This window comes from Narcine bancroftii, chromosome 12, assembly GCF_036971445.1.
Source record: "Narcine bancroftii isolate sNarBan1 chromosome 12, sNarBan1.hap1, whole genome shotgun sequence".
Lineage (NCBI taxonomy): Eukaryota > Metazoa > Chordata > Chondrichthyes > Torpediniformes > Narcinidae > Narcine > Narcine bancroftii.
In genome coordinates this window covers 7,831,739-7,853,287 of record NC_091480.1, presented here as the reverse complement: position 1 = coordinate 7,853,287, position 21,549 = coordinate 7,831,739, and the positions used below count along the sequence as shown (strand labels likewise).

Below are 21,549 nucleotides of genomic sequence, written 5' to 3'. Positions count from 1 at the left end.
GGAGAGAAGATCACATGCGTCTCCCATTCTCCTGTTGACAACATTCATCAGGAACATTGCTTGAATAGGACTCAAAAGAATTATTAGGAACTCTTTCCATCCAGAACACAAGAACTTTGACCGACTGCCATCAAGGAGGTGGTTTTAGAGCATCAAAGTCAGGACTGATAGGCTGAAAAATGGCTTCCTCCCACAGGCTGTGAGATTTATGAACAGTATCCTGCAACCGAGTAAATGATTCCAAAATATTTATATACATTTATTTTAAATCACATCTTTAAATTACATCAATGGTACAGAGACAGTTTCTTCCCCTCCACCCTCCGATTCCTGGATGGACAATGAACCACAGACACCACCTCACCTTCTCTTCTTTTGCACGAATTTATTTTTTGAAAAATGTGATTTATAGCAATATTTGCACCGTTAACACTGCCAAAAAACATATTTTGTGAGATGTTCACGACAATAAATTCTGATTTTGTGTGTTTGTACGCACACGCACCGTGATCCAGAGAAACACTGTTCCATCTGGTAGTAGATGATAATAAACTCGAAGACTACATCTGGTACTTCACGAGGGTACAGCAGAGCCTCACACAATCTCAAGACTTCTTTATTTTTGCACTCCACCTTCTTGCAGTCAGAGCAACGATTGTCCTCTGCCTTTGCAGTTGATCTTCACTCCATCCTTTGTTGCACAATGAACATTAAATTTAGACATGTCCAGCACAGTAATAGGCCCTTTTAGCCCATGAGCCCGTGCCATCCAAATTCACCTACAACCCCCTGTTTGTTTTGAAGGAGGAAACCAGAGCACCCAGAGAAAACCCACACAGACACGAGGAGACTGTAGAAACAGACTGCCAGATTCGAACCCCAGTCCTGGTGGCTGGTACTGCAAGTGTTGCACTGACCGCCACACTAACCATGCAGTCCACTACACCAACTGTGCTTGGTAACACATTAGCATAGCAGTGTTATCATACGAAGTGGCACGTCTACACATTGAGCTCCACGTTCTCAGCGAGTTAGGAATAAGGACAAATTAGTGCGAATCAGTAATTTTTCATGACAAAAGGGTTTATTTTCTAAAGGTCCTGTAAGGAAATGCAATTCCCTTTAACATCATGGAAGAATTTTAAAGCACTGGTTGGAAAAGCATCTGATATTTTTAAAAAAGTAAAAATAAAAATCCATAATGTACAAAAGAATTGTCATACTGGCTACAAATATTAAAAGGTGCACAGGACAGCAACTGACTTGTATCAGTTGAAGCACTGATCTCCAACACCCTGCAGAAGCCCACCAGGTTTTGGTGAAGCCATTTTGAACAGCGTGAGGGGGAGCCAATTCAATAAACATTCTGGCATCCTTGCTGATCATTGGAACTTATCTTAGCTTTCTCCGCACAGGACCCAACATGAATGACATGTCCAGTTTCAGTGACAGCTCCCTTTTCAGGACGCGACGAGGAGAAAATTATAATTAAAGCAGCGATCTCATACATTCAGCCAACCTGTCTGTCTTCAAGTAGGTCAGTTCTGGCACCCAGTCAGTGGAGGGACAGATTCCTCCCTACTTGAACTGATTCCTCTCTGGTCTACACCAGAGCAGTAAAAGCACTTTGTGCTTGAAACCATGATGCGCCCTGAATTTTACAAAGTGCAGCACTTACTTATCACCGTCCCCTGCTTCGGATTGCATCTGTTTGTACAAATGCTCTGTTGTCAGTGAAGAATCTTGTGGAAAGTTGACAAGCAAGAGCACGCAGTGCAGAGTTCGAACTCTCGACATGTGGCTATCTTGAACTTTACTCCCTGCCCCTCTCTCTCACTCCACTCCAAAGGTTTGACACAAGTAGTTCCTTAACTGTTCCGTCAACTCCAGTGCTTCCACTTCAAACCTTTGGTTACTTTTCCGCCTCCCTCCTCAACTCTTCCCCCGTGCATATTTTCTAGACATATTTAGCCAACGTTCCACTCCTCTCTCCCCCTGGGGGAATGCTCCCCTCTTTATTTGACAGACTCCAGGGAACACCGGTGTTGTTTAGACCGCCTCTTCGACCGCCCTCTCCATGCTGCGTTAATCAACAGTTCAGTGTAAACTGGATGCCTTGCCTGATAGATCGGATGCACACAGAGGCCGATCATCAGCGGTGGTTGCTGGGCCTGCCAGGGCTAGGTCTGGGCAGACCTGGATTCAGAGCCAGGGGTGCCACGCGGGGTCCATGCGGCACAGGTTGTCCAGGCTGTTGGCAGCTGCCACCAGCGTGCTGACCTTGCTCTCGCCACCCTCGAACTGGGCCAGGCTGTGCAGCCGGGTCATGATGGCCGTCACCGCCTTCTGAACCAGCGAGACCAGCTGCTGGCTGTCCATGTTCTCGGGCTGGCCGGCCGCCGAGAGCGGAGAGGACGTGTCTTCCTGCGTCTTCTTGTGCCAGGCGATGATCTCGTCCCGCAGCACTGCCTTCAGGATGCCATCTACCTGCGGACAGACCAAGAGTGGGTTCAGTGTTCGCTGTGACCACAGCAACTTGGGGAGTACCTCCTGGCATGGAGTGGGGGAAATAATCAGGGCTACAGCCACAGGTAGATACATACATGCAGTGAATGTAGGAGAATGAGACAGAGAAAGATGGGGAGAGAGAGGAGAGTGAGTAGAGAGAGAGGGGGTAGAGGGTATAGAGAGAGAGGGGGGGATGGGGAGAGAGTGAGAGAGGGAGAAAGAGAGAGAGAAGAGACAGAGAAACAGACAGAAAAAGACAGGTAGGCAGAGAGAGAGAGTGAGGGAGACAGTTAGAGAGTGGAGGATTTTGTGTGAAGGGAAGAAGTAGACAAAAAACAGAGTGATGGGGAATAGGAGAGGAGAGTAAGAGAGGTAGGTGGAGACTGCAGAAAAACAGGTTAGAAGCCAGCAGAATGTGCCTGACAAGATGCACGAGCATCACACGCAACACTGACTGCAGGAAGCACCACTTTTAAATTGTTTATGACAGTCTATTAACCTGACCATCAAGGCAGAGTTTTTCAGTAAAGAGAAAATTAAATGTGATAGATTGCTTATCAAAAATGTTAGGCATTTGACAGCCCCAAAGATCTTATAGTCTTATTTCATTCTGATTAAATTTCAATAAAGCTCATCATTATCCATTGAAAGATTGTACAAGGATCAGTAAACTGATAAAAGCCACGGAACTTGGGATAATTATACCCCAGGAGGTTAAACACTGAAGCCATTTAATCCAGAAAGAAATGCATTGCCTATGGGAACCACTCCTTTGAGCAGCAGCAGAAAATGTGCAAATGTGCCCACGATCCCCTCCTCTCCCCTCCCTCTTCCCCAAGATTCAACAACACCATGACTGCAATCTGCAGTGGCCAATTATCCAATTGTTATCTTTAGAGATGGGAGGGTAAGGAGAGGGAGAGAAGGGCAAGAGAGAGAGGAACAAGAATAGGGAGGGGAGGGGAGGGGAAGAAGGGTGGGGGAAGGGGGAAGAACAGGACTCCCCTACATTCACTTCCACGTTCAACCTCTTGGCAACTTAAAACTCTCCCTTTCTCAATTCCCATGAAAAATCTGCACCTGAAACATTAACTGTTTTCTTTTCCACAGAAAAAATTAATTCCCAGGATTTCTTATTTTGGTGCCGGGAATTGGAGCAGAATCAGGAGACACCCTCCATCTTCAGAGCAGTAGCAGAGGCTGAGACTGCACACATACACCAAGTGCACACTCACCCACATCCACACACACAAAACTTACTTTGAAGTTTGGCTGTGCAAAGCATCTGGCGACAGCGATCATGGAGGCAGTCAGTGGTCCTGATACCCCGATGGTGGTGAGGAACTCAGAGATATTCGGGGTGAGGCGGAAGGGCACCGGACGGTTAGCATCCAAATCGCCGGTGGAGTCATTGATGTCAAACCTGAAATAGGCAACGTTGAGCTTTCCAGTGTCCTGGAACACAAGGTCAGACAACAGAGTCCCGTTCAGTGAAAGAAAAGCTCATCAAATCAAAAGCAATGATAACCAGAAGCAAACGTTGTATTGAAGAAAATATTGAACAGCAGTTGAAAACATCAGACAAGGATCAATTGATTTGACAATGCAATCACAGGAGGGTGACACAGGGGCGTTAGTTACAAAGAGCTGTTATGCAGTTACAGCATGTTCAGACAGCAGTCCAAAAAACAGCAGATGCTGAAAATTTGAAACAGTAAAAGCTAGCAGAGCTCAGCTCTGTGGAAGGAGAAACAGTTGGCCGCTCACGTCAAAGATCCTTAATTCACCATCCGTAGCTGACACCCAAGAATTAAACCATGGAAGATTGCAAAATAAGCATTCCTCCTGTCTAGGGAGCTTGCTTCTTGGATGAGACACACTGAACACCAAGGAACAGCACGGGTCAGCTGCTCGGCCCTTCAAACCTGCCCCATCATTGGTCCAGAAGTAAAACACGATAGTCTGCAGACATTGTGATTGAAGTAAAAACAATGCTGGAGAAATTCAGCAGGTCAAACAGTGAACTTTACATAGCAAAGATAGATACATAACCAACGTTTTGGGATTGAGCCCTTCATCAAGGTGTGAGCAAAATGTCAGCAGGTGCCTGAACAAAATGGTGTGGGGAATGAGGGGCAAGGGACAGTTCCACACATAGGAGGCAATAGGTGGATAGGGAGGGAGGGAACAGCAGCAGGCAGGGGAGGGGGAATGGCTCAGTGAACAGAGAGGGAAGGGATGGAGAACTGAAGGAAAGGGCACAGAGGGATGGGTAAGAGAGAGAGAATGGGGAGTGGTCCAGCAGAACCCAGAGAAGTTGCTAAAGGAGGGAGAATGCCCACACGGAATATTAGGTGTTCCTGCTCCGGTTTACAGGTGGGCTTGATTTGGCACAAGACTCACACCACCAGGTTCAGGAACAGCTGCTACACCTCCAGCATCAGACACTTCTACAATAAACTCATGTGCGAGAGTTAGACTAGAGCCACTACCAGCTGAGCCTGTCCTCCATTAATTAATGAACAAATTAAAGCAAGACACTTGTACAACCTCAAATAAGGTATGGTCCATGTCTTTCTGAGCCTATCCAATCTAAGTAAAAAACAGAAATGCTGGGTGAACTCAGCCAGTCTCACAACGTCCATGGGAGGTCAAGATATATAAGCAATGTTTTAGGCTTGAGCCCTTCTTCACGGTAGACATTTACCTCCAATTATACTGCGAGACCTGCTGAATTCCTCTGGCATTTTTGTGTTTTTACTACATTGTGTTTCACCCCTTCCTATCGAAGAGACCATTTATCTTTAGAGTGGCCATTCTCAAGGCCTGCCTGGGGGGGGTGGGGGGCCACAGAACATTAAATAAGGAGCCATGGACTGAAATTATTAAAAAGAAATTCCTGTAGTCAGTAGGAGAGAAATACAGAATAAACTAAATAAACGTAACTATTTCACAGGGAAGAGAGTTCATAAACTTGGAGCAGAGTCCTCAGGGGACCAAAGCCAAAAACACATTGAGAATCGCTGGTCGAGAACTTCTGGTTAGACCACATTGTATTGTGTTCAGTTCTGGTCACCTCATTACAGGAAGGATGTGGAAGCTCTGGAGAGGGTGCAGAGGAGATTCATCAGGATGTTGGAAAACAAGTCTTATGAGGCAAGGTTAGCAGAGCTGGGACTTTTCTCTTTGGAAAGTAGAAGACTTGATAGAGATCTAGAGGCATAGATAGGGTGGACAGCCAGCACCTGTTTCCCAGGGCAGGATCAGCAAACCCCAGAGGACATTTCTACAAAGTAAAGGGAGGAAAGTTTAGGGCAGACACAGAGCTGCCTTGCCAGGAATGGTGGAGACTGAAACATTGGGGTCATTTAAGAGACTCTAACACAGGACCATGGATGGAAGAAAAATAGAGGGTTATGGGTAGGGAGGTTTAGTACTTTTTTAAGGAATGTATGAGTCAGCACAACATCGAGGGCCGAAGGGCCTGTATTCTGCTGTAGTCTATCCAAACGATGCTTGATTCCACAGTTTCCTCTCACAGCTCATTCCAGGTAAGGCCCACACCTTAAATTCCATCCACCCTCTGAACTCGAGCCATCTCAAGTGTGGGCCACTCTTTGAATGCCGTCCACCCCCAAATGCGGGCCTCCCTCGCTCCAGTTGAAGAGGAGTTAAATACATTTTTGAAAGAGCGAGGACACAGAAGGAGTCGAGGCCTGGGTCAGATTAGACATGATCCTTTCAGAAGGTGGGGCATGATTGAAGAAGAGTGGCTCCTCCTGCTCCTATTTTGTGTTCCTTTTTCACACAAGGTCCTTAAGCACAGGATCTGTTCAGTATACCTACCCCCTGAGCAGATTCTAAAGCTCCTGCTGGATGATCAATGCATTGCAAGCTTTTAATCTGTGGGATTTGGTGGATTAAAAGGCAATGAACTTGGATCAAAACTGTGACTTAAAATAATGACTGGAAAGACACAACCTGACATTGATTACTGGAGATTTCCATCAGTTCTGTCCAGCTGACTTGCTTATTATAAAATGAAAATTATCGGCATTCCTGTTACAAAGATAGGTTTGGAGAGCTAACCATTCAGCACTCTGCTTCTGCTTGATCAATAAGCTCTCTTTTGATCTGCACTAAATCAATGCAGAATAGACTTAATCCATTCAATCCATGCAGCAGAGTCTCTGTGAACTTGTGATGTAGATAGGCAGCCACTGCTAAATAGGTTGCAGCTCAGGGAGGGCGCTGGCAACAGTGAAATTCAGCATCACACTGTTACATCCTGCGATGGGAGTTCTGGACAAAGGGTCAAAAGGAGATCAGAAACAGGAGTAGGATTCAACCAGATGACCTGTCGAGGCCACTCCACTGTTCAATAAGATCATGGTTGTTCTGGACTCAGCTCAGTTTACCCTTAATTCCCCAAGATCCAGAGAACACGGCTGCACACAAACAGATCTTCGGCCCATCTTCTGTGTGGTCCCTATAATTCAAAATTCTGTGTCTGAAGTACATTTAATGAGGCATCCTCCACTTCTTCATCGGGCAGAAAATTCCAGATTCACTACTCTCTAGGAAAAGCAGTTCCTCCTAGTCTCTGTTTTAAATTTACTCACTTGAAGTTTGAGGCTATGCCTCCTTGTTCAAGTCTCATCTCCCAGTGGAAACAACCTCTCTGCTTCTATCTTATCTGTTTCTTTCGTACTTTTATGATCCTTTCCCCCCCCCCCCAATCCTTCTAAACTCCATTGAGTATAGCCCCAGGCTACTCAATCTCTCCATAAGCTAGCACTTTCATTTATCTCTCTCTCTCCATCCACACACTGACTGACCATTTGCAATAAACCTCCATGCATAAATGTGAAATTGTACCTCTGCATTCCAACCACTTTTCCACAGACAAGAAGAGTCCATCTAAACTCCAATGAGTATCGTCCTGGGGATTCAATCTCTCCTCATAAGATACCTTGATGAAGGGCGCAAGCCCAGAATGTCAGTTATATAATTTATCTTCGTTGTCTAAAGGACACTGTTTGACCTGTTGAGTTTCTCCAGCATTGTGTTTTCACATCAACCACGTGCTTTACTTCTCCGCATAAGCTAACCCTTTGAATTCTGGAGTCAACCGATTGAGCTCCTTCTGCATCACCTCCAAAGCCAGTATCCCCTTTTCTCAACTCAACCTAAAAAGTTGACTAATTATTTCCTTCAGCAGATGCTACCTGACCCCTCCGGCTTCTCTCTGTTCACTCGTTGATGTATGTGCCAAGCAGGTTCACGTGCATGGCCCACCCCCACACCTCAGTGACAGAACAAGTACCTGTGCAATCTGTAGCATCTCTGGATTAAGGCGATTCAAGTGGAGGACAAACTCGGCGAAACCAATTAGGGCCAGCTGAATGGTGAACATCTTCCGAAAGGTCCAGTAGTCCGTGGCGTTTGGGAAGGTGTGCAAAGCCCATTCCTTCAACATGCTTCGTGGCACCATATTGCCTTGGACCTCCTTCAGAATATCACGCAGGACCTGCAGATAGCAAATGAAATGTCATCCAGTGCTGTGGACTGGAGGTCAACAGGATACTGCTTTGAGATATTACAATGGTGGTTAGTGGAAGAGCTCCCTCACTCTTCAGCCCTGACCTCCAGTACCGTCTGGGCAGTCGCCCTGTAACCACATGGGTTTCACAGAACAATACAGACCCTTCAGCCCACAATGTTGTGCTGACCAATATAAACCGATTCCACCATCAATCTAATCCTTCCCAACCTTAAGGACCATAACCTTTTATTTTTCCTTGCATCATGTACTGATCTAAGAGTATTTTTATATGTCCCTATGGTACCAACCTCCACCAATACATCCCAGGCACTCATCATTCTGAGTAAAAAAAAACTTTCCTCTGATGGCTCCCGTAAACCGTCCTCCACTTAAACACAAGTTCTCTGGTATTTACTAATGACGCCCCGAGAAAAAGTTGCTGGCTGTCCACCCAATCTAAACTCCTCATAATCTGATACACCCCTATTCAACCACCTCTTATCCTCTATTGCTCTAAGGATAAAAGTTCCTGCTTGGTCAACCTTCCTCTGGGCTCCTCATCAGGGTTGATACATGAAATGGCTGTTGTAATTTGCCCCTAATGGGGGTGGGGATGGGGGAATTGATGGAAAAGTAGGAAATAAATATGTTAGGCTTAGGGTAAGGGTAGGATTAGTGTAAATTGGATGCTTGATGGTTATTACAGATTTCATGAGCTGAATTGCCTGTGTAGCTCTGTGTCAAACTTTTGACATTGGGTAAAGTCTGCAAAGGAAAACACAAATGTTTTATGAACCAAAACAGGAAAGATGAGAGAAACAGACATCAGAAATGGTGAGGAAGACGTGCAGAGAGTGAAGGGAGAGAAGGAATGGGACAGAGGAAGATAAATCTGCTGAAGCAACATATTATCCTTAACAACATCTATAGGTACACCTCTGAAAGCATCCTGTCAGGGGTCATGGGAACTGCTCCACCCCAGACTACACGACGCAGGTTGCTGGAGACTGGCTCGTGGGAACCAGGTATCGGAGCTGGGATTCAAGAGGGTGCTGAGGGGAAGAAGGGCTTCCGAAGGGCCTCGGGTGCTAAAGGCTTTCTGATTGTGTCAGGAGGATTGGATCTTGATCTCCAGTTCTACGCAGCTGCAGAGGCACTGGAGAAGGGACTTCTCATTTTCTAAGGGGCGCTGGGCGACACTAATGGCAATTTTTTATCTGCATTAGGGGAGGCAAAAGGCAATTTTGTGCAATATTACATATTCTGCACCATTACATGACAATAAAGGAGTCTTGAAGAAATTTCAGAGTTGTGAACATTGCTCAAACGAGAACACACCCCTCTCCCTCCAGCGACTCCACTTACACTTCCTGCTGTCTTAGAGAAGGTGCAAACACATTAAAAGACCTAACCTACCCCAGCTACATTTTATTCCCCCTCCTCCCATTGGGAGAAAGATTCACCAGAAGAGGATTCAAGGACAGTTTCCGACTCCTAAATTATCATCACACAATAACATTATTTTGCTTTTGCTCTGTACTAACTGATCTCTCTCTGCATCTCCACAAGGTTACTATCTAGGGTCGCACTGACCTGGTCCAATCTAGTCCATTGTTATATTGCTAATGGGCTGTCAAATTTCCTGTAACACAACTAATGCTAGACTTCAAATGAACTTCAATGGTTTTAAGCTGCAAAGGCACAATCTGAGTACATGGAGGTGGCTACAAACACAGAAATTCTTTCATCTTTGATTTTGTTTAAGAACAAGGTAGCTTTGAGAACACAAGTGGCAGTTTCACAAGGCACAAGTGGCAAGGGAGCATGTCTTGGATCATGTCTAGGTGCTTGTGAGGTAGGCTCCTCAGAGAGCAGGGCAGCTCGAACTACCAGTCTGACCCATATTTCCAACCCCAATCCTGGTGGATTGGCATGAAGATCCTCTGAACAACGCACAGGTCGTTGAAAATGAACAAAGTGATAACGACTGGCGGCTCAAAGGCAGTCATGGGGAGGAGAGCTTCGTGGACAACAGAGCAGAGAACAATGAGCGATGGCAAAGAGTGTGCTGGGGAGAAGACTGTAAAATATCACCTGCCAGTTACTGCTGACGGACCTGTGACTTTGAAACCAGGGCCACTTCTGAATATTGTGATCTATGGCTGAACATCAAGAGCAGAGTAATTTGTGTGCTACAGGCTCCAGTCTCCATCCACCAGGATGAGAGCGTAATATTTCAATCAACCCATAATCTTATCACACAATTCTTAGACGCTCACTCTGTGTTTACTCCACTCTGAAGGTCAGTGAGCAGGGCACTACTTCATCAAGTTCAGTCAATCGAAGTCCATATAACACCTGCCCATTACATTCCCATCTCCCCGCCGCCCCCGTAATCTCCCCTCCCATCTGTTCCCAGCAACACCTTGCCATGCCCAACAACTTAAAATGCCTGGATTACGCATCTATGGTTTATTATTTTTCTCATTACAGTCACCCTTGTTACTGCTCTCAGCCCGTTGACATTCCAAGGTCCCACTCATTAATCATTCAACGCTTTTCAACGATCACACATGGTAATGCAACTCAAAACCATACATTATTCTTATTTCCATAATCAAGGTCTACTTTCTCTTCATTCTAAGTTGCTCAGCACAAACTTTGACATACTTCTTAACAGGTCAACTGCAAAGCAGTAAAGTAACACGTTTTATACTAAAACTTCTGGCATCTGGGACCTAAGGGGATTGGTAGATACCAGATAAATGAATTTTCCAGTTGCTTGAGACTCATTCCTACAATGTCTAATGCAACTGCATTAATTATAAAGCTTAAAAGACAAAAATACTATATTACACTTACACTGAACAAACTTCACTTGCCTGAATATATAAACCTTAAAACCTTTTACTTTATTTTCAGACATATTCTTTGAAAACATTTAACCATCGCTACATCTGCAGGTTCCTCCCCCTTCATGGAGCCGCCCGTAAGACGAAGAATAACATTATAGATAATTAACCCCACCTCCCCCAAGTTTACAAATTAAGCCTTATAAATATACTCAAAGATATACTAATAAAGACTCTTACTAAGGAGGGATAAAGAGACACTTTAAGAGAGTCACCCTAATGGTGAGTGGCATCAACCAGCTCTTCATCCTGGGCGACACCATTGCTGTTTTGTACAACTTCATTCAAACAGCTGTTACGAACAAAGCCCGATCAAGGCTCTCTGCTGGCTGAATATTTCCTCCCATCTCCATCAAAGGCTTAGTGTTACTTCAAAGAACTTTTTGTTTTAAAAAGACATACTGCACAGAAACAGGGCAATCTGGCCGACGAGCCCGTGCTGCCCAGTTACACCCAGTTAACCTACAACCCCCGGGGCAAACCCATGCGGACACGGAGAGAACATACAAACTCCTTACAGACAGTGTGGGATTCGAACCCCAATCCCAATTGCTTTAACAGCATTGCGCTAACTGCTACTCCCACCGTGCCACCTTTTACAATTTTGAATTTTTATTTTATTGTGAAAAAATATTTATTTGCCTTTATTTTTCTGCTGGTTGCTGGAATTCTGGATAACCGTGGTTTTACTGCAATTCTTTTCCAATTCTTATCTATGTCTTTGCTTCTTGATGTTAAGCTGTTAAACAGCCAAGCTTGAGGTGTATCTCTATCTGGCAACTCAGTATTCATATTAGTCATTATCATTTGTATAGAATGATACCAGGGCTTGGAGATTTACAGTATGAGATCAAGTTGTGTGAATATGGTTTCAACTCATCAAAATACATTAGACTGAGCGATCATTAATTCACAGTGTTTAAGGTGCTGGGGGGTGGGGTGGTGGTGGGTGGTTGGCAGCGTAGAAACAATTTTATCAGGTAATTGTGTGAACTTTGAAATTTGACGGATAGGAAAAGTTTGGAGAGATAGGGGTCAAATGCAGGCAAATGGAACTAACTTGGTCCAGTTCCATGACTCTAAATGCAAACAGTGGAAACAATCTTAAAATGAGAACTTGGGGGGATTAAAGAAGGGAAAGCAGCAATCACTTCTTCCACAGGTAGGAAAGGGTGTGAATGTTGGCTGTTTGACTATCCACAGATTTCGGTGAGGCAAATCATTCGAGACTTTTGGCTACGTACTGCTCCCATTATCAACAACCATGTGGTCAGTGAGTCCTGGACTTTAACCCTGTGGTTGAGAGACCAGAATCTTCCTCCTAAATTTCTTGAATCTCCTTTCAGAAGTTCCCTAATAAGTTTTAACTGACCTGCCCTAATACCACACATGGTTTAGTGCTAAATTCTGATTGATAACACCCTGATGAAATGTTGGCAAAGTTTTACCAATGTAATGGGGCTATTTAGAAGTTGTTTCTGTACAGAAAGGTGTAGACATTGATTCGAAGGACATATTAGCAACGATGTGTAGAATGGAAAAATGTTTGCGAGGATGGATAAAAATTTCTTTCTTATAGAATTTAATGAACAGAAATCAGGCCCTTCACCCAAACCATTCAAGGTTATCCCATTTGCCCGTGTTTGCCCTATATCCTTCTAAATCTTTCCCATCCATGAACTTGCCCAAATCTCTTTCAACTAAATGTTGTCATTGTATCCATCTCCACTACTTCCTCTGACAGCCTGTTCCACAAAACCAAGAAGCCGAGCAGCTCCCAGCCCCTCCAGTGAATCAGGTACCTGATGACTGGCTTGTGTTCCTCTGGCCTGCACCGTAGCCAGTCTGTCATAGTAGCGTGATATGGGGTTGTCATGCTCAATGCCTTTCTTGGCGCAGCGCTGCTTATATATTTCCACAAGGGAAAGCGAGGAAGGGTTGTCTTCGACCAGCCGCATTTGAGGGGAGACTGCAACAACACGTGGCACTGTGTGGAAGAAAGCAGGAGTCAGAGGTTGGATACCAGACAATGCAACCGCAAACAGCAGTGGCCATAAAACACACAAAGTGCTCATTAATACTTAACAACAACACTGAATCATGACTTTATTGCTGCGAGCAGGGGCTTGGATGCCATCAGTGTGGATTATAGAGACAGCACCTCCTTCAGTCAACTGAACACTCAGTCCACTTCAATACTCCCCGTTCACCCACAACTGTGTGGCCAAATGGTTATTATATGAGGAGCATTTAACAGCTCTTGGCCTGTACTCGTTGGAATTTAGGAGAATGAGGGGGATCTCTTTGAAATATTTTGAATGTTGAAAGGTGGTTTCCCATGGTGGGAGAGTTTGGGACAAGCGGATGCTTAGAACAGAGATGCGGAAGAATTTCTTCAGCCAGTGGGCAGTAGCGGAGGCCAGGTCATTGGGTGTATTTAAGGCAGAGATTGATAGGTTTCTCACTGCACCTTGTATAACAAACTTGAAACTGCTACAGATGAACAAGTACAATGGCTTAAAAAAAAGCTATACAAATTACTAACAAAAAGCTACAGTAAATATTCTTAATGGAATTAAAGAGAGATAATAAATTTTAAAAAAAGATAGGATATTAAAAAAAAGTGACCCCAGTGAGAAATTTCTTCCTGAGACCACGTGGGTTTCATCAGGTTTCCGCCCACATTCCAAAGACGTACAGGGTAAGTAGATTAATTGGTCACATGGGAGTATTTGGGCAGTAGGGACTCATGGGCCAGAGGGCCTGATTGGTGAAATGTAAATTAAATATTTATAGTTATCCTTGTGCACTTAGCAATAGTGTAGACTGTCCTTTAGTGGTGTCAATAGTTGTGTTGACGACTGGGGAGAGATTCGGTTGGACCTTCAGACTCACTTCCTGCTGGTCACTCACCGAGGGTCACTGTGACCCACACAGACTGCAGACTACGGTACCTGTGAAGAACAGGTGTCTTTTTGTCGTCTCCTTTCTTTTCTCCAAGCAGGGGTTCAGAAGCCTCAGTAGCTGCAGTACGCGTTCTTCCCGCCGAGATTCTGTCAGACAGGCATCATTCATGACCAGGTAGGGATATATCTTGCCGTTGTGCCCCCGGATGTAAAGCCTGCGAGCTGCTGTGTTGTGCTTCTGTACAATTTCCACTCTGGGCATGAACCTGATGCACAAAGGATGACATAGAGAGCAAAATCAAAAACCTGCTCCACAAACTGTTATGATCAAGATCACTTTATTCTCACGTACTAATAGACAAAATTCATCAACTTTTGCCTGCCTTAAAGGCACCAGAGTCCCCATTAGCATTACCCAGTGCCCCCAACAATAAGATAAAGAGAAGGAAAAGAGCATCCCTTTAGGGACACCGAGTGCCCATGGATTTTCCCCTGCAACAGTTCAATCCGTTGGCGAACCCAAGCTCTTAGACCCAAACCTCCAATACAGTCAGGAAGTTTTTGCACCCAAGGCCTCTTTGGGAGCCTTCTTGCACTCAACACCCTCTCGAAACCTGGCTCCACCTCTCTCAAATCATCCCCTCTATCAGGTGGTCCGAGGGGAACGATCCCGGTTTCTCCAGACTAATCCTGGAGCTGGGATCCCTCAGCCTTTGGAATTCCACAAATGCCAACAGAGAACAGACTAGACCTGTCAGTAGATGTCAGTTCTGACTGTGCAGAACTCTTGATAACAGAGCAAGACACAAAAGTCTGCAGATGCTGTGTTTAATGTAGTTTAAAAAAACCCCACAGAAATGCTGGAGGAATTCAGCAGGTCTCGCAGCGTCCACAGGAGGTATCAATGTATTAAAGACGGTTCGGGCCTCAGCCCTTCCTCAAGGCATGAGTGAAAAAATAGACAGGGAGCTAGACAAAAAAATTGATGAAACAGGAAGAATGGGAGGGGGTAGAGTCCAAAGAGGAAAGTGCACTAGAGGAAAGCAGACATAAGAAAAGATTTGATGGGGGAGGAAATGGAAATCATTGATGTCCATGTTAATGCCATCCAGTGGAAGGGTGTCTAGGTGGAAGGTCAGCTGAGATTTTGGTGCACAGGACCTGAACCCTCAATCTTCTGAGCTCACTATTAACTGAGACATTACCTGAACAGCAGAAGAAAATAGGTCAAACAAGAATTGATGTTTTTTTTGGGGGTTGGGGGGAAGCTTTGTCAATTTAGTAACACTCTACAAAATGTTACAAGTACTCTGATCCACTAACCGTGCAATTTTAATATAATAATGCGTTGGCTTTGGCATGAGGAATTCCCCCGGGATCTCCACGTCTGCTGTCTGTGCAGAGAAATTACTTAGAAACCGGCACTTCTCTTCAATCAGGAAGAATTTTGGGAGCTGCTTGGTTTTCGCCTCTAGGATCTTTATCCATTTCTTTAACTTGGAGATGAGATTGTGAAGCTTCATTGAGCCTGGCACACTGAAGTCAAAATCTGGTACAAAGAAAAGGACACACATAAGCCAGCAGCTAGATTTAAGCATATATTTTCTGTGAATTCATTTCATGTTTTCTTAAATGCGTGGAAACAGCTTTTGTTTCCTTCACTTACCTTCGATTGCATTTTTGAAGTTCAAGTTTATTGTCACGTGCAGCAAGATGCAGTTCATAAAGGTTGTGGGCAGACATAAAATTAAATTAAAAATGCTTGTAATTTAGATGTACGGCACTTCCGACACACGAGCCCATGCAGCCTAAGTAGGGTCTATCATCCCCAGGGTCATCTGATGCCGAATAGCCCAGTGTTAAAAGGCCATGGATTATCCAGGGACAAAGTAGTGATGTGTGGATGACTTTTTTGTGAGTACAGGAATGTGAAGGGAACAAAAGATTAAAAAGGTATTCAATTTACTAAATCCTGACCAATGTATCATAATCCTGTATTTAAATATGATGCGTAAAGAGAAAATCGTAAAATTATGAAGCCAATAAAACACATAGGCACACAATTTATAAAGACCATGGGAAAGTCATGGGAAAAAATGGTACTCCCAGAATTCCTGCAGCAGAGAAACCCCTCCATGCTCACAACCCTTTCTCTGCCGGACAGAATTCTGAGAGGGCAGGTCTGGCATTGCGCTCGCTCTCTCTCTCGCTCTCTGCGACTTTCCCATTGGTCTTTATAAATTTTGTGCCTGTGTGTTTTATTGCTGCTACTACTTTTCCACGGTCCTTTATAAATTTATAAAGGTTTATATAGGTCAGCCCAACAACAGGGACTGAAGGGCTGTAAATAAAGCTTACTATGTTAAAATTAGGCATGATTAATTTTGTTTAAATACAAAATCATTTGGATGCGTCACTTAAGACGTCACCGTGGAGGACAGGCGCCCCTCTCCCCAGAGATGCCTCGTGATGAATGTGAAAGGACGCAGAAAACCAGTTAACAGTGTCAACTGTACACGGGAAAAATGGCTTCTTTAACCGGTTCGTTGCACAGCCAATTTACTGGTTAGCCAATGTGAAAAGGGCTATTTATTCGGCCATTTTAGAGGAGTGTTAAGCAAGAGCTACATCACTGTGTACCTGGAGTCACAGAGAGGCTCCTTACATGTTGGGTAAGGAAGCAGTCTCTCCCCAACCACATCCATTCACAAATCAGATGAGCTTTGAATTAATTCAGATTGCTCATCTGCTTTGGTGGGACTTGAAGACTTTGGATCACCATCTGTAATTATCCACAGCATGTGGCTCTGTCACAAACTCTGCTCTCAAAGGAAAAGCAGGTGGAAATCAATGCAATTATTCAACAGCAGAAATAAGGCCTTTGCACAATTCTGAACTATCAAAGAAATCAAAAGGAATGAAAAGGTAGAGGCCAAGCACTGGGGGCAAAAGGTTCACAGTTGAGACAACAGGCACCATTTCATCTTTCTGAAGAGGCTGAAAATTCTTTATGAAGTAATCCACACCTTTTAATAAGAAATGAGAAGATCACTTCACATCATTGAAAAGCTTAGAAACTTGAAATCTTTGCTGTATCATGTTTTTATTTTGTGCTATTCTGGTCCTGTGTGTAAGTAGAGATTTGTACATCTTCATTCCTCTCAGGAGATGTTTGAAAATGCTACTGTTGTTTCCTGCTCCGTAACCAGTTTGATAGTTGGATGTGGAAGGGCTGATCATGAATAAATGTGTGTCAGAGAAATATACCATGACAGTTTCTCAACCGTCTGCAGAGTCTGAACTCTGAGAAGTGTCAAACTATTAGGGGAGAAAATAAAAGCACAGGTTATAAGGCAGATTCTGCAAAGAAAGATCCAATCTAGATGTGACCTCTTACCCGTGGGCCTGTCCTCTTCCCTCTGCCCCCCCCCCACACAAATCATTTTATTCAGTTACCTACCTGGTTTTTGCTCAACCCTTGATGAAGGACTCAGGCTGGAAACATTGGTTATGTACCTATCTTTGCTATATAAAGAACACCGTGTGAGGTGCTGAGTTCCTCCAGCATCCTTCAGCCCATTTTTACAGATTCTTCACCACCTCTTTTCCAAATTCTACACCCCTTTTTCCACTAGAATCTTCAGCCAATGGAAACATAGCACCTACTCTGTCAAAAAAAAAGTGATTAAAAACACGACGCTGGAGAAACTCAGCAGGTCAGACAGTGTAGTTTATATAGCAGGGATAAAGATACATAACCAACATTTCCAGCTTGGGCTCTTTACCAAGGTATGAACAAAATGTGGACAGGCACCCAAACAAAATGGAGGGCAGGGGGAGGAGCACAGTCCCAAAGGCAAGAGGTAAAAGGGTAAGGGAGGGAGAGCACCTATCCCATCGATCCTTCCCTGAGGCTGGTGACATCCATCAGATGTACCAACTCCTGCTGGCACCATCAAAGTGCACCAAGGTGGTTTTCTTGGGGAATGGAGAAGCAGATGTTGTTCAGACATCCAAGAGTGCACACTCTGCCAACAAGAAGCAAGCTCAGGATGTGGAAACACAGAGGACGGCAGCAGAAGGGAAATAAAAGCTGGGCCAGCTGCAAGATCTTGTTCAGGGTTCTTGCAATTGCCCACTTCAACAGGGCTCACACTGCTGCACAGGTCTTGAGAGCTATAGCCTTCCTTTCTAATCAATTTGATTCAGAGCGCGAGCAGACACAAGGTCGGATAATAAAACCCATGAAACCGAACTATATCAACACAGAAAGAATGTCCAGACAGCTCCAAGGATAACAGAACAAAGCAAACACATACTTTAATGTTAGCAAGCTGTCTCCTCTGCAAGATGGGGAAGAAAAAAATTAGGGTTATTTATAGATGAAGCACCTGTGAGTCCTGAACAATTACCCAGCATGGAAACCATTTTGCCATTATTTCACTGCTGGATGGCCAACATTCATTACAGCCAATCTCTTGGTTCAGAGCTCCCATTATTTGCTGTCACGCTACTGTTGTGCCTGAAAGAGTACATCATGCCAAATGTGCACAAGCTATATAGGCCAAATTTGTGATTCCTAGCTCCTCTCCTGAGAGGACAATTGCATTCTCTGTTTGCTCATCCCCTTGTGTCCAAAGGAACCCATTTTCAATCATTAAGCTTCAGGCTGCGTCAAATTGGGGAAACTAATTGGGGAAAGTTAAGTTTCAAGCAAAACCCTGAACCCACAATCCTGCTCTAATTGCTTTTCCTTGTTTTCCAGCTGTCATTTTTCATTTCCGTGCTCATTCCTGCCACAGGAGACATTACCTGGTAAGGCTCAAAATATTTTACATGGTATGGTGGGATGCTCCACCTAGAGGATCTTTTAGAAACACAGTTAAACGTAAATGAGGGGTGGGGTGAAATACTGGATTATATTATACCATCCACCTCATCCCCAAGTATTATCCAGCCAGCGGCAACTTTAGTTACAGGGATTCGCTAGGCTGAACTTTCCCTTTGGGGAGTAAACAAAGCTGAGAGTTAAAAGTACATGAATCACAGGTAGTCCCCTACTTACAACCTATGTGACTTACGACCACCCATACATACGATCCAAAAAAAATTGTATACATTTTTTTAAAATAAAGAAAAAAACTATGTAAATATAAAAATAACACGTCAAGTCCTGGGGATCCAGGGGCTGTTTATTTTGACAACCAACATGGCGGCAGTGCCACGTGCCTGGCGGGCGCCAAGACTCCACTATTACTGAACGTGTTCTATTTCTGGGACAAGAAGGCGGTGGTGGACCCGATGTTTGAGGTGAGGGAGTTGAGCGCAGGCCTGGTGCCAGTGGTGGTGGACATCAGGTCTTTCCAGCGCTGGGCTAGCTGGGCCGTGGATGAAGTGCCACGGCTCCAGTTTAAGAATGTGTCAACCCGGAGTAACATTTATCCGACTTACATCCATTTCGAGATCTGACCAGATGGGGACCATCTGTACAAAACTACAATAGGCAGAGCGAACAGAAATGGATTTACCCAGTCCTTCCCAAAACAAAAATAGCCTTGCTTCTAGGATAGGGCTTAGGTTAAAGGTGAGGGGGAAATGATTTAAAGCAGTCATTCTCAACCTTTTCTCAGCTCTGGCCTCCCTGAAGACTCTGCTCAAAGTTAGGGCCTCTTTCCCTGTGAATCAGTCATGTTTTGGTTTCTTATATACTTCTCTCCTACCAACTACATCAGAAAACTTAAGTAACGCAAGGTGAAAAGAAAGCAAGGCTTTTACATATATGTGCTGTGACCCCATTGAGAAAGGGCAACTTGTTCTCACTGTGAGTGGAGGGTTTATGGAACGAGCAGTGGTGGGGATGGGTATAATAAAGGATACCTGGACAGCTTCACAGATAGGATAGGTTTATGGGCCAAACAGAGGCAAATGGGACTAGCTCAGGGAGGCAGGCAACTTGTTTTATCAAGAAGAAGGTGGGCTGAAGGATCTGTATAATGATGAGGCCAATAACTGGGGGCACAGAGTTGAAGCACACGGACAGACCCTTCAGCCAATATGGGCAATGGTGGGTGAGCGAGCCAAGAAGAATATACAACCAAGAAGACTACGGAGGGGAGGCAAGGAGCCGACTTGCTGAAGCAGAAGCCCTAACCACTTCATGGCAGCAAGCTGCAGACCATCAGAGCAGTGGATCAGAAGCTTTCAGCTGACATCAAAACAACAGGCGATAAATCTCCAGCACAAGTTTCTGAAGGCCAACCACTGTTGTAATGTGGAAAATACAGCATTCAATTTCAGATTCAGATTTATTGTTAGTGGACATACATGACATCACATACAACCCTGAGATTCTTTTTCCTGCAGCCCAGGCAGAATTGCCACTAATTGGTAGTGCAAAAAAAAACTGTACACAGTGTATACATGTAAACAAATAAAGAACTGTTAACAGATAAACAAACTGACTGTGCAATACAGAGAGAATTTTAAAAAAATCAATAAATGTACAAGTAAGAGTCCTTAAATGAGTCCCTGATGGAGTTTGTTGTTGAGGCGTCTGATGGTGGAGGGTAGCAGCTGTTCCTGAACCTGGTGGTGCGAGTCTTATGGCACCGAGACCTCCTTCCTGATGGCAGCAGAGAGAACAGAGCATGTGCTGGGTGATGAGGATCCTTGATAATTGATGTTGTTCACCAAATTTTCACACCCAATAAACGCTAATGAAACATAACAATCTGATTACTTGACGTTGGTCGAGGGAACATTGGTGGCCAGAAGACCCAGGGTAATTGTCCCAATTATTCATTTCTAAACAGTAGCTGGGGGACCTTTGACATATATATGAAGGAGAAGGCAGTCTTCAGGTTAATGTTTCCTTGGAAAGAAAGAGCAGTGTCCCCTCAGTATAGACAAGCAAGGAGCTTGAACATATGAGCAACAAGTTTGTGTGGGATTGCACGTTACTCCGGCAGCATGTCAAATGACATCATTCCCCTCTGTGATATTTTCAACAGATGCACCATCGAGACCCTCCTGACAGATGGATCACTGTGTAGCACAGGAGGTGCTCAGCCCAAAACCACAAAAGGCTTGTGGATGCAGACAAGCCGCCCTCCCTTCCATCACCAACACCTCCTCAAGCCTCAGAGAAGCAGCCATTGTGCTAAAGGACTCATCCCAACCCAGCAACACTCTCTTCTTCCTTTCTCTGTCAGGAAGAACTTTCAAAGTGTGAACCTTCATCACTGCCAGATGCAAGGTCAGCCTCTTTCCTTCAACCCCCAGACCATTGAACGAATCTCACTAGTAAAATGACATTGCCCTCACTCTGCCTGAATTGATCTCTCTCTGCAGGTGTCAGCTGGTGCTCCCGCTGTGGTCTTCTCGACATCAGAGAGACTGAACGCAGACTGGGAGACTACTTCGTTGAGCACCTCGTCTCTGACCGGCACAATAGCATGGATCTCCCAGTGGCCACCTATTTCAATTCCCCGTCCCATTCTCGTCTGTGCATGTCTCGTGCACTGCTAGTCTAAGACCAACTGCAAATTGGAGGAACAACACCTGTCCAACACCCTCCAACCAGGTGGCATTAGCATCAACAACCTGTTTCTGTAGAAACCCTCCTTCTTCTTCTTCCCTGCCTCCTTCCCTCTAGCTCTGTCTCTCTCTTCCCTTTTTC

General features: G+C 44.6%; 1 protein-coding gene across 4 annotated transcripts in view; it reads right to left on the bottom strand.

The window, feature by feature from the left end:
- Nucleotides 1-238: 238 nt before the first annotated feature.
- The window catches only part of trrap (transformation/transcription domain-associated protein), a 228,147-nt gene continuing 206,836 nt past the window's right edge, over nucleotides 239-21,549 (bottom strand). For all 4 annotated transcript variants that reach the window (XM_069906478.1, XM_069906479.1, XM_069906482.1 and 1 more), the window contains 6 exons: nucleotides 15,195-15,420; nucleotides 13,920-14,137; nucleotides 12,768-12,952; nucleotides 7,835-8,038; nucleotides 3,769-3,963; nucleotides 239-2,487 (listed from right to left, as the gene is read on the bottom strand). In XM_069906478.1, coding sequence (XP_069762579.1) covers nucleotides 2,203-2,487; nucleotides 3,769-3,963; nucleotides 7,835-8,038; nucleotides 12,768-12,952; nucleotides 13,920-14,137; nucleotides 15,195-15,420 — 1,313 coding nt within the window. In that variant the 3' untranslated portion in view covers nucleotides 239-2,202. The remainder of the gene's footprint in view (nucleotides 2,488-3,768; nucleotides 3,964-7,834; nucleotides 8,039-12,767; nucleotides 12,953-13,919; nucleotides 14,138-15,194; nucleotides 15,421-21,549) is intronic.